The sequence below is a fragment of the Xenopus tropicalis genome, chromosome 1 (assembly GCF_000004195.4).
Source record: "Xenopus tropicalis strain Nigerian chromosome 1, UCB_Xtro_10.0, whole genome shotgun sequence".
Lineage (NCBI taxonomy): Eukaryota > Metazoa > Chordata > Amphibia > Anura > Pipidae > Xenopus > Xenopus tropicalis.
The window spans coordinates 144,894,066-144,907,263 of NC_030677.2; the positions used below are offsets into that span (position 1 = coordinate 144,894,066).

At 40.6% G+C, this 13,198-nt stretch overlaps 1 protein-coding gene across 1 annotated transcript; it reads left to right on the forward strand.

Moving 5' to 3' along the window:
- Nucleotides 1-3,241: 3,241 nt before the first annotated feature.
- On the forward strand, nt 3,242-8,937 carry rasl10a (RAS like family 10 member A). Its single transcript, NM_001005037.1, is given in 4 exon segments — nt 3,242-3,295; nt 3,893-4,223; nt 6,938-7,059; nt 7,728-8,937. Coding segments are annotated over 3 exon segments (600 nt in total). The 5' UTR covers nt 3,242-3,295; nt 3,893-4,007; the 3' UTR covers nt 7,990-8,937.
- Nucleotides 8,938-13,198: the final 4,261 nt, after the last annotated feature.

Consider the following 13,198-nt stretch of genomic DNA (forward strand, 5'->3'; position numbering starts at 1 on the left):
ATATTTTTTTAAAGGAGAAGTAAAGGGGAAATCACTAGGGGTAGCAAATTTTTGGCACCCCAATGATTGCAATAACTTACCTGATACCCCTGGCTGGTGCTCCTGTTAACAGAAAACTGCACTGACCCAGGGTATTTTTCAGCAAGTACCACAGAGTGATCCTCGTCAGCTTCTTTCTTCACTGCCCCTGGGCCAACAAGCTTAGTTTTCATTTTTACTTTACTGGGTGCAAAGAAGGAAGAAGATGGCAACAAAGTGCTTTCTTAAAGTACCCTGGGCCAATGCAGTTATCTGCCAACAGGAGCACCTGCCCAGGATATCAGGTAAGTGATTATAAAATTTGTCACCCCTCAGTGATTTCAGCCTTCTTTAAATTGCATCCTACTTTAGAGCCACACTTACTGTAAATGTGTAAATAACCACATTATCATGCTTTATGGACTTAACCAGGACCTGGGTTATAGTCAGAATTTAATGGATCTCATGCTCTATATATCCTGGATGCAACTGCTTTAGCACTAAGGGGCACAAAGTGACAAAAACCTGGTGGCTTGTGTCTGTTTTTTTTTTTTTTTTAATACAATTTGCACCCTGCCTCTTCATCAGTAATGAAGCCTTTGGGTTTAGTAGGTGACAGAGTTGCAGTTACCGGAGTAAATGGAAGATATTTCCATGTATGGTCAACTTAGGTAGTTGTGGTTTTGTTATCGGCTTCAGCCTCCATTACACAGTGCATGAGTATAATTAGATATTGACCGGGAAGGTGATCATTGTGGCATCATACAAAGACTAATGCACTGCTTATTCATTGCTGGCATCCAGCTGTACTGTTACCTGTCTGCTTTAATGTCAGTAAGAAAGGAGATCCATTAAATTACCCCTCCCGCTTCCAATACACTAGATGCTACTGCTGATAGAATAACTGGAAAAAAATCCTCTCCAGATATAAGAACTCACTGATTTAACAGTGCATGTGTTTTAGAATGTTTGCTGTGGGGCCCATAAGGGTTCTTAATGGCATGGGTAAATGGCCACTAGTCAGTATCCAGAAAATATGCATTGTACTGAATCATGCCATGGTGAAAATGTATTGCTTTTCTCTGCTGAGCTTTTAGTTCATGTGCCTAACGTAAGGAAAGAGTGGGCTGGAGTAGATGTAAGTGCGAGTTCAGAGTACAGAGGCTAAAAGCATCTGCAGAAACAGTATCAGGGTGCTACTTTGGGTTTCAGAGAAAACTGCTGCTTATTCTTGGTTTAATCTATCTGCATTTGTAGCGTTTGAAAAGAAATCAATGTGTATCTTTGCTTTGGTGTCTAGTTCTTACACTAGCAAAACATGACATCTGAAGGAAATAATATTGACATCACAATACATTTTAACATGGAGCGTGTATAAAGTCAGATGCATGTATGCAAAGCGGAAAGAATGACATGACACCAGGTGTCTTATGTTTAACCCACAGTTTCTCTGTATAATCTTTAGCACTTTGGCAGTATTTGTAAAAACTAATGATGCTTGGGTAAGAAAGAGCAGCATTCTTCAATAGATCAAAATGTAGCCATAGAGAGAGGCAGTTTAAACACTGAGCCTATTCTAACTAGTAACTAGTTAAAGGCTAGGCCCACTTTAACCTTATTCATATACAGTGACATTATTTCAAAGGAATGAAACTGAAAATGTGCCTTTTTAAATATGACACTGATGTTAGAAATATAATCATATTTATAATAAAAATGTTATGTTTGCATATGTATTCAACCCCCACCTGTATTATGTAGAAACATCTTTATAGTGGCTTTTAATGTGAATTATTTGAATTATATTGGGATGACAGTTCAATTTTCATATAGACTAAGGCTATGGCTGGGCCAGTGTATTCTGCAATAACAAGAAGCCCAGACGTTGCTGATGAAACCCAGTCCCACAACATGAGTACTAGTGGTGTTTTGTGACTTTTTACCAGCCCCCCCCCCCTTGCTGGTTCATGGTGACACAACAATGCTAAGTGCATGTGGGGGCAGGACACCTGTCACTCTTGCTGCTGCTGCTGCTGCTGTAGTCATGTTGCTGTTGCCTACTATCAGTAAACTTAAGTGTAGGTATGGTGAGTTATGGGCAGTGTTACATTTGTATCACAGATATGATTTTTGACCAAAATGCTTTGTATTGTTCCCAATGAGCTGCATGCATACTTACCGTACATCCCAACAGGATAACGCATGCTTTTCCACAGCTGTGTTGTGTCACTGTCCAATACAGGCAGCTGTACAGCACCAACCATCATTGAAATAAAGGGCCTTTACCCCAAACTGTGGAGTATAAGTTGAATTTTTTTTTATTTTTTTTAATTTCATTGTTTGTTATATCTTATATCCAAATCTCTCCTTGCCCCTAGTTGAGTTGCCCTATGCAAGAGCTTGTCTGTTGTGTGTCTAACATAAATATGGACTGCCACATTACCAAGCATGGGGGTGGGACAAAGACAACTCATTAGCAGGGGTAGTGCCTGAGACTGGCACATATATTTAGCAGAAGAAAATACAAAGAATGATTCTCAAGCACAAAGTAACCCATGCCAGTTTACAAACAACTTTAGAGATAATAGGGATTATAGATATATAGTTCTGTACCACATTTAGGAAAGGGGAGAGTAGTTATTGAGCAAAGGTGAGGGGAGATAGTTGGGAATTTGGCAGATCTGTGCTCCCAGAGAGCCGAAAGCATTTCGTCTCTCTATATTGCTTATATGGTGTATGTATAAAGGTGGGTGCTGCACTACTGATTGTTCTGGCAAAGGCCATTTCCATTAACATCATTGGAAAAGCCGAATGCACCGTGAGCCTGGAGCTAGGCTGCTGTTTGGAGATGTCTATAGACAATCAATAATTGGAGAATGTTAATCCCTTACTGACAGTCTTGTCCCTTATAGCCGTATAGAAACATGACGTGAAAGAAACGATTATAGGAGATCGCTCCCCCCATCACATATTTAATATCAGCTCGACACAAAGCAATGGTATGCGGGGCCAAGGAACGGAGTTATGTAACCCAGCTCTGCTTGACCCCGCTGTCATTGGAGTGCATTGAGGCTCCGATATTGCGCTTAGTATACCCCCCCACCCCGGGAAGGAGGAGACGGGTAACTCATTTGTATTCCGCAGCGGTTGCGCTAGGATGGCGCTGGGCTCACTAGTGAGGGGGAGGGGACAGAGCTCTGGTTTGGCTGTCGCTCTCCTTGGTGCTAAAGGTACTGTATTTGCGGCTGCTTCCTACCTGGGGTTCCGCTCACAGGAGGTAAGTAGCGCCACTCTTCCTGAAGGAATTAGGGGGTAGGAGCTGGGTGCTTTCCCGCTAGATGGAATGGGGGAACCTGTAAGCCTTTGGCTTTGATTTCTGTCACGTGACTGTAAGTTTCGCGCTGGCAGAGAGAGGCTCCTGTTAGTAGGTTGGATTTTCCGCTTTTTGGAATAATTGCGGCTGGTATCCGTAATACAGGACTGAGCCATGACTTTCTCTCAACTACTTTCTGCCTTTGTTACTGTTGTGTTCTGCGGAGAAGCTTGCAACGATGTGACCTTCAAAAAGGGGCTGTGCCTGCATCTTTATTGCTGTCATGTTGTACAAAGATGCTAATGTCCCATATCCACCCCCAGCCCCCCTGACAATCTAATACTGAGAGTGCATGCAAACATCCCTAGTAATCCAGTCACTCACAATAACAACCCTTATGCCCCAGAACCATGACATGAAATGGTATAGTGTTGCCTGGTATCCCCTGCCATCCCTGGTGTTTGTGCCCAAAGTCACTATATAGGATTCCCAGATATTGAATTCACTTTAATACTTTCTTTTATTGCATTTTGTTCATGTTATTATATATTGGACCTAGAGACGCCAGAATGATCCTGCCCCATGACCTGCAGACCCTAAGATAAAGAAAGCTCCTGCCTAGAGTGGGCCAGAACCATTGATGATTACTTGAAAGTGCTGCTAAGTTGAGGTGACCATGGTGTCGACAGTGCAGGTGGCAGTGCTAGGGGCGCCAGGAGTTGGAAAGACCTCCATTGTTCGGCGTTTTGTGGCCCAGGAATTCCCGGAGGAATATATCCCAACAGAACACAGGGAACTGCATCGAGCCTCTGCTGTCCTGAGTGGAAGACTGTATGAACTGCATATTCTGGATGTGCCCAACATGCAGAGATACCCAGGAACCGCAGGGCAGGTAGGGCATCTCTCCAAATAATCTTTGGTCATCTATATTGTACATTGTACAGCTTGCCTTTGTATATTGTCTTATAATTCAGCTTTTTGGGTGAACTTATCAAATTTGGTGCAAACTGGGATTTAATGCAATAGCTCATATGCAAAATCTTTATTATAGGGGTGTTTCAGCTTCAGGTTTACTTTTAATATGTTATAGAATGGCCTATTCTTAGGTTAGGGATACACAGAATCCACTATTTTGGGATTCAGCCAAACCCTGAATCCTTCCTAAAAGGTTTGGCTGCATACCAAACCAAATCCGAATCCTAATTTACAAATGCAGGTTAGGCTAAGGAAGGGTTAAAGAAAAAAAAAAAATCAATGTCCATGTGTATATGAAGAAAAATCACATGATTTTAAGGATTCATATTTAGTTTGGCTGAATCTGAATCCTTCTTAAAACGTTGATCCTAGATTTGGTGCATCTCCAATTCTGGCAAATGCCAGAGGGGCTGTTGTAAGATGCCACACAAAGTCACTATTTATTGGGCTGGTGGGGGGCTGTTTGGGCCTCTGTGTACCTAAAATGCCTTTTTTGAATCCCATTCCAGACCTGGTTGCTAGGGCCATGTTAGAGCTGGGCAGTATGACCAAAAATTTATATCACGGTATTTTTCAAAATTATATCGGTGTCACGGTATTTGACGGTATTTTTTTTTTCCATGCATGATTAGGTGTTAACCCCATTTCCTAATAAATTAGAGAATAATTACTGCAGTATTGAAAACCAGAGTCAGGCAAGTGAAGGATCGGCAACAGAAAGTCGTAAGGTAAATCAGGCAGGCTTAGTTTCCCAGGCAAGGCCGCAGACAACATAGCACAGGAGGAGGCGTTTTATAGCTTTAAATACCCCCCACGCATGTGCAGAACCGGCGCCGTCAGCGCGTCACGGACGTGCACGCTCTGACATGTACGTGCGCTTTGACGCACGCGCACGACCGGGCCGCACGGGTGAGTACCCTGACACCCCGGTATTGCAGTATCTGAAAAATGAATATAGTTTTAAAAAAAAAACACCGGTATTCGGTATTAAATGGTATATCGCCCAGCCCTAGGCCATGTGCTTCTTTTGTGGGCATCAAACTCAGGCACATTTTTCTGCCACCACCATCACTGCCAAAGCTGATGCAGTGTGCCATGCCCGACAGTCCCCCACACTAGCAACAAACCAAAGTGGCTGCCAGTGGCAGAACTAGTAGTTATTCCATCTTTTGCAAACATGTATCAAACTGCGCTTCAACATTTCTACAGTGTGGGAAGGCAAACATGGTCTGTGGTGTGCGTTTTCCTAAAAGCACAATTTTCACCATCAGAAACACCCCCTAGCATGGGGGAGGCAGAACAAAATATTTTGTGCTTGGCAAAGGGCGCTATCATTTTAGTTTTAAACTGTCCTTAGAACTATTTGGGAATCTAGTCAGCCTGCTTAGCTGTATGCACAAGCACTCTTGCATTCGGTTATTAACTGCCTATACAGTGAGGCTTTTCCGCATGTCCATCACTTTTTCAGACAGGTCACTGTGCAGAGATTAGTAAAGTCATATTTTCTGATCTACTTCTGCAGTGTAATATAACATCAAATATACTTCAAACCTTCATGACCTTAAAGACCCCACAATAAGATAAAGGCTTTGAAAGCAGCTTGCATTGGTCCCAGTAGTGATCTGCTTCTGCAGTGTAATATAGCATTAAAGATAATTTAAACCTTTATAACCTTCATCCCTTCATGACCACCCCACAATAAGATAAAGGCCATACGCAAGGTCACAAAGGACATTGCTTCTGAACCCTTCTGTTTGTGACTGCATATCACGGAGCCAGGTAACTCTCTGCAAGAGAGAAGGAACAGATTAGGCCATTCATGCTTTAGTTTTTATCTGAAAATCTTTACATTTCTAAGTACCTGTTTATTGACTTGGCTAAGTAGATGGCAAGCGTTTGTACACGTGGCACCCAGTAAATGCCAAGCAATGCAGTCAGACCGGTTTTCAGTGAAATATTTCACATACGGCATCAGAGGGCTTTCATGAGGTAATGTAATATTGCCTTGTTACCTTGACAGTGTCAGAAGAGAAAGGTACTTTATAGGAGATGTAAATAAATGTCAAATGAAAGAACTGTAATTCTCATCAATATTCTTATATTCATTCATTAAACATTGTCAGTTGTATATGTTATTGCTATTTAAATCTCTATTAGTCTGCCCCTTTCTGTATTGCTGCTTTTGGCTCTTGATACGATGAGACAGAATCAGTGCTTCCCCACTCAAGACCTACAGTGCTATGCATGCCTCTTCACAGGGTTGTTAATCAGTTGGCTTCTGCTACATTGTGTGTATAGTCAGAAACAGCAGTGCAGAGAATGGCAAGGGACACAAATATTCTCCTTTCAATAGCAATTACATTCACAAATAACATTTAAACCGACATTAACACACATGAAGGAGAACTTGACTTCTACATTGTTTGAAACAGATGGGATAAACAGAAAGGGATAAACAGATACTGCACATGCAAACTTATAAGCCATTAAAAATGTTTATTAAATATTAAATGAAAACATTTTTGGGTGTACATTCCCTTTAATAGTGATCAGATACTCCTAGCCACTTACAGTATAAATATGAATACCTTTAAACATATTTTTCTTTTAACGTTTGGGCTCTTTCCCCAGGAGTGGATGGATCCGCGATTCCGTGGCCTGAGGAACAGCAGAGCCTTCATCTTGGTTTTTGACATCTGCAGTCCTGAGAGTTTCCACCATGTGAAGCTACTGAGGCAACAAATCCTGGACAGGTCAGGTAGTTTTGTAACCCAGGGCTTTTCCCTAAATTGTCTGTTGCTCCAGCCACATTACTTCCTGGGAATTCAATGTATAGATTTTTTTTTGGCTAAAAAACATTTTTTTGATGGAAAAACAATACACTTTAAAGACAAGAAGCATTGAGTTTAGTTGGACATTGCTGAATGCATAGACAGGGAATAATGATAACTGTAGCCATACACGCAGATAAAATGGTTCAAAACTGATGGCCTGTGCATGTGGATATCACCTGGTTCAGAGAATGGCAGGTTTAAACATTTCATCTGCAGATGCACCATGTCGGCCAGTGCTTCGTCAGTTCCTGCTGTTCAGATTGTTCATGCACTTTGCACAAACGATCAGAACTATAGAAATCTGCCCATATCATTTTTTCTGCAAACTGATGGGATCCATGTTGGGTTTAAATATGGACAAACAATCCCTGTTTTGTTTAAAGGGGAGGGCACATCTTGGTAGCATAATGCAAAGAATGTCTTAATGTTCTATATGTATTGATAATGGGTGAGTGCAGTGAGTGGGTGAGTGTTTTTCTCTATAGGGGAGATGAAGGGGCCAGCTGTGCACAGGTTAGGAAGGCACTGGCATATATCATGATAAAGGCCAGAAATACTGTGGGACTGACACTTTATTATCTTCACAGCACAAACAAAAGCCCCTTAATAGTAGTAGTTGGCAATAAAAGAGATCAGCAGAAGCATCGCTTTGCCCCACGCCATGTACTGTCTGTGCTGGTGAAGAAGAGCTGGAAGTGTGGATACCTGGAGTGCTCTGCCCGAAGCAACTGGCACATTCTTCTTCTATTCAAGGAGCTTCTCATCAGTGCAACAACCAGGGGCAGAAGCACCAGCCCCAGCATCTGCCTCCAAGGGGCACTTCACCGGGAGCGGTGCAGCATCATGTGAGCAGGCCAAGCACTATTATCCAAGAAACATTGTACAATCATGCTCACACTGAAGGGCTCTCTCATAATTGTGTCAGTGTCATGAACATAGACACAGTTATACAGCATCAGGACTCACTCTCGAGTCTGTCACTGTCTCAATTGCTGCATCCGCCCATTCATAATTCTCCATTTTTTCTTAATGTCACCAAACATACATATAAGATGGCCAAAGCATCCATTTGGCTTCTCCATGTACTTCCAGGAACAGAACACACAACAGCAATGTCATTTCCAAGGTAGTTTATTCAGCAGCAAGAGACCACACATCTTCTAGACATTGACAAGTAGACATTCATTGTCACTCCCCATATATAAGCAGATATTTGTCTCTGTATTGTACATACACATCTGTGCATCTGACATTAGCAGACTCCAGCAGCTGCACAGGCTTACAAGGGAATATACAGAGCTCTCTGCCTCCCCAAATACCCTTCTATTGAGAAAGGATACAAATCATTTAGAGGTGCACTTACAATCTACAGTTGTGTTCTTTTTTTCATTATTTCTACCTATGAGAATATGATTTTGGTGAGTGTTTTTTTCGTTGAAGTTTACTTGTGATTTACTCAGGCATTTGGTGTTCTTGACATTTACAAAAATAGCTGAGGGGAGAATAGAAGCTTAGCAAGTATTATAGAAAGGCACTCAATGTAACACCCTCTTTAATGTATTTGTTTAGAATTCCAAGAAAATACTGCACATCTGTAAGAGAATATACCGACGGGGGGGGGGGGGTTGCAGTGGCATTGTGAAACTAATATAGAGAAAGGAAAGAAAGAAGTAAAAGAACAACATTAATACTGTTTCTTAAATACTGTATGCCCCAAATTCCCAAATCCTGCTTGTCATCAAAATGACTTGTCATCCATTAAGTCAACATACAATAAATTATTATCATTTATCACTACGCTGGTGTGTTATGGACAATTTTTAATATGTAATGTGGGTGAAGTGAATGCAATGGATACTAAGTGAAGGTTCTCAGCTGAGACTGTTTAATTCCCCTGCACAGGATCTAGATACAGGCTGAGTTATAGCTATCCATTCCCTCATGTCTCCCATGATAGGTTCCTAGAAATCTGACTGCCAACCTCCCTGTGCTGCCAGGAAGGATTCTGGGTAGATTGTTGCTTAATGTGAAAAGTTGTATTTTTCATCTCTCTAGGGACTTGTCTTTGCATGGCATTAGTCAAGGTGTAGGGATCATGGTACGCAGGGCTGTTTCAGGAGCTTAATGATCTATGGTAGACCAAGGGCAATGGTATGAGTACCTATTAGACAATGCAGTGTTAGTCTATGGAGACTATTTCTTTAGCACTGTTTGGTCTACTTAACAATAAGGCGTATCAAACATCCAAAACAGCCATGTGTACTGCAAACACAGCAGCTCTTATCTCTTATCTGCATTGTTGTGTCATAGGCGGGCTGTTTGGCTGATGGAGAATACTGAGACGGCTGCTTTCATTGTTGTCTGGAGCCATTAGCAAAGATTTTAGCACAGTGTTTTCTCTGCAGAAACTGTGGGTTGGGTTAAATATTTTACAAATAATTAGAATAGCATGACATAAAATATTCAATGAAAAAGAAAGAATAAAGTCCTTTCAAGCAAAAAAACAAATATATAGTATCAAGAGTCTACTACTCAGTCATACTGAATGGAAACACAGTAATTGTACTTAGTGGCAGATTTATTTAAGTGCGACTAAATCCCCCACTCTATTCATTCCTATGGGATTTTTAGAGGTGTATTGATGGGTCAAAGTTAGCATTCACCCATTGATAAATACACATCTAAAAATCCCATAGAAATAAATGGGGTAAAGTGGGGAAATTTTACTGTGCTGAGCTCTAATTTCACATTTTGATAAATCTGCCCCTGAGTGTCCCCAAGCAGGGTTTGCTGCCCACCATGCAAGATGCCATAGGATGCGGCATTCATTTTTCTAAAGTGACTGTGCATGGACATATATTATTAAATGGTTTGGCTGATTTAACTCAGTTTGGGCTTTCATGGCCATAGTGGGAGTTTTAGAGACCACCTTGCATCAGCAGATCTGTATAGATTATACATACAAGCATCTGGGCCAATGGATAAACAGACAGACCAGAGCTATTTGGCTATCCATGTAGATGGGCCATTAAGACAATATATCATTCATCACCTGCCAGTCTGTATGTTGTGTATTTAAATGCATTATGGTACAGACCTCCTGTTATATGACTGTATGTCTCCTGCTGCCTCCTATAACTATTTTTTCAATTCATCCTGTTTGTTCCATATATACAGTATAAGGATAGTTTTTTCTATTGCGCATGATCTATTTCTGTTTCTTTATGCTGCCTTCCTTAAAGGAACAGTAACACTAAAAAATGAAAGAGCTTTAAAGTAATAAAAATATAATGCACTGTTGCCCTGCACTGGTAAAACTGCTGTGTTTGCTACAGTAACTCTACTATAATTTATATAATAAGCTGCTGTGTAGCCACGGTGGCAGCCATTCAAGCTGGAAAAAAGGAGAAAAGGCACAGGTTACATAGCAGATAACAGATAAGCTTTGTAGAATACAATAGTGTTTTATCTGTTATCTGCTATGTGCCTGTGCCTTTTCTCCTTTGAATGGCTGCCTCCATGGCTACATAGCAGCTTATTTATATAAATTATAGTAGACTTTCTGAAGTAAACACACAACTTTTACCAGTGCAGGGCAGCAGCACATTATATTTTAGTTACGTTTATACACTTTCATTTTTTGGTGTTACTGTTCCTTTAATGATTCTTGAAAATACTGCATAGAACTGTTCCCTATGGTCCCTGTGTAAAACCTGCAGTATAATACAATACTATTGCAAAATATATATATATATAATCTCTAATGTTCCATACTAATAACATCTGCTGTTTGTTTGCTTTTCCACTGCTCCCTCCCTGCCCCTCAATCACTCCACCTATTGTTCCACAGAGCCTGTACTGCTCACATTTATCATTCTCTTATTGCTTAAAAAAAGTCCCTGCTGATTTTGTTCTTATACAGTGATATCGGCAGTCTATATTTCCCATAGAACACAGATGTCGGCCAATTCCATATCAGCTCTGTAACTGACTGAGAATATTTGCTTCCATCTGGCCCACATCTTTATATACTACATACAATATACTTTAAAAGCAATATGTCAGTATTTGAGGAATATTTTATGTATTTGGTGTTGTTGTTAAGGGTAAGTCAGTAGTTGGGATGTGGAACAGTTAATAGTACATATATAATAGTACATATATATATATATATATATATATATATATATATATAGGGAGAGAGAGAGATAACGAAGAAGCTGCTCTCACAGGACTTAGGTGCAATCAAAAATAATTTATTAAAGTGGTGAACTGATGTTTCGGCTAAAAACCTCAGCCTTTCTCAAAAAAATAGAGCACTAGCCCAAACTTGTCTGGGTGACTGCCTGGGTGCCAAGTATGGAGATCAAAATATAAACAGAAGAATAGGCACAACACTTACAGGAGTGGAAAAACTGATCCTTTATTTTGCACAAATAAAGGATCAGTTTTTTTTCACTATCAAGTCCTGTGAGTGTTGTGCTTATTCTTCTGTTATATATATATGCAGTGTTCCTAAAGGACAGAAAGCATTTTCATTCAGCAAATGCACACCAAAGCCTGTGGGTTTTTCCCTTGTTCATAGGTTGTCTTTAAGGAACAGTAACACCAAAAAATGAAAGTGTATAAAGTGATTACAGTATAAAGCACTGTTGCCCTGCACTGGTACAACTGGTGTGTTTGCCTCAGAAAGACTACTATAATTTATATAAATAAGCTGCTGTGTAGCCATGGGGGCAGCCATTCAAGCTGGAAAAAAGGAGAAAAATCACAGGTTTCTTAGCAGAAAACAGATAAAACCCCATTATATTCTACAGAGCTTATCCATTATCTGCTATGTAACCTGTGCCTTTTCTCCTTTTTTTTCAGCTTGAATGGCTGCCCCCGGGGCTACACAGCAGCTTACTTATATAAACTATATTAACGTTTCTGTAGCAAACACACCAGATTTACCAATGCAGGGCACCAATACATTATATTTGAATTCCTTTATAACACTTTCATTTTTTGGTGTTACTGTTCCTTTAAGTATTTCCTCACAAAAGAGCAGTCAGCTGAAAAAGCCAAATATGAAAACTACTTAGATCCAGCTCTTGGTAAAACTTCACACTGTGGCGGCTGAGTTATGGCTTTGCAACAGATTATTCTCCATGGTTCACCATATTCATACTTTTTAGCAGTAAAATAAAAAACACATGGAAGATGAATCTAATTAAGTGGATCTTGTCCTCATTACATGAAGTAGAGGTAGGTATAAGAAAATGAAAACAGAATATTAAAGTACCTCCCTTTTTGACATGGGTTCATTCAGTTGGGCTTATGTGAAAACACTGAACTCCCCAAAATAATTCCTCAGTTGGAGAGGAAACCATGATGTGTTGCTTCGACTACCAGGGACCATTGCTCCATAACCCTTCAGGCCTCCAGTCATTTAACCCCTTGTTCCATGTTTAAGGGATGGATTCTGAGGGTTGAAGTCCCTCTGCTTCCTAGAAAATCCTTCAAGACGTAACCTCACCAAGGGCCTGCCTCCCCACACCTCACTGGCTGGCCTTAAACACCCCATCTGCCCGCTGTAAGGTGCAGGAGACGTGAGTGGTGCAAAGATTCTATGGAAAACAGAGGGACTTCGGATCCCAGAATCCATCTCTTCATGGAACAAGGTAACGAGGTAATGGTTTGAGTCAGAGGCAGACTATCATGATTTACACTCTGTGGAATCAGGTATGTCTGTGTAAGTAAAAATATATATTTATTTTTGGGCGTTCACATAGTGTTTTTGCACCTTTTCTACATAAGCCTAACTGAATGAGCTCATATCAAATAGGGAGGTACGATTATATTTTCTTATGATATTTTCTTGCTTTTTGGACATGAATGGCTGTTTTACTCAGCAGCGTTAGCACTGCCTTTGTACTATTTATAAAGCAAACAGGGCACCAGCATAAGTAGGTGTGCATTTCCTGCTCCCGTACATTCCATCCTCACAGCCTTGTTAGTCATCGGTTACTAAAGTGCACATTAGATTAATATTGTGTAGAAATGACCAGAATTTCCT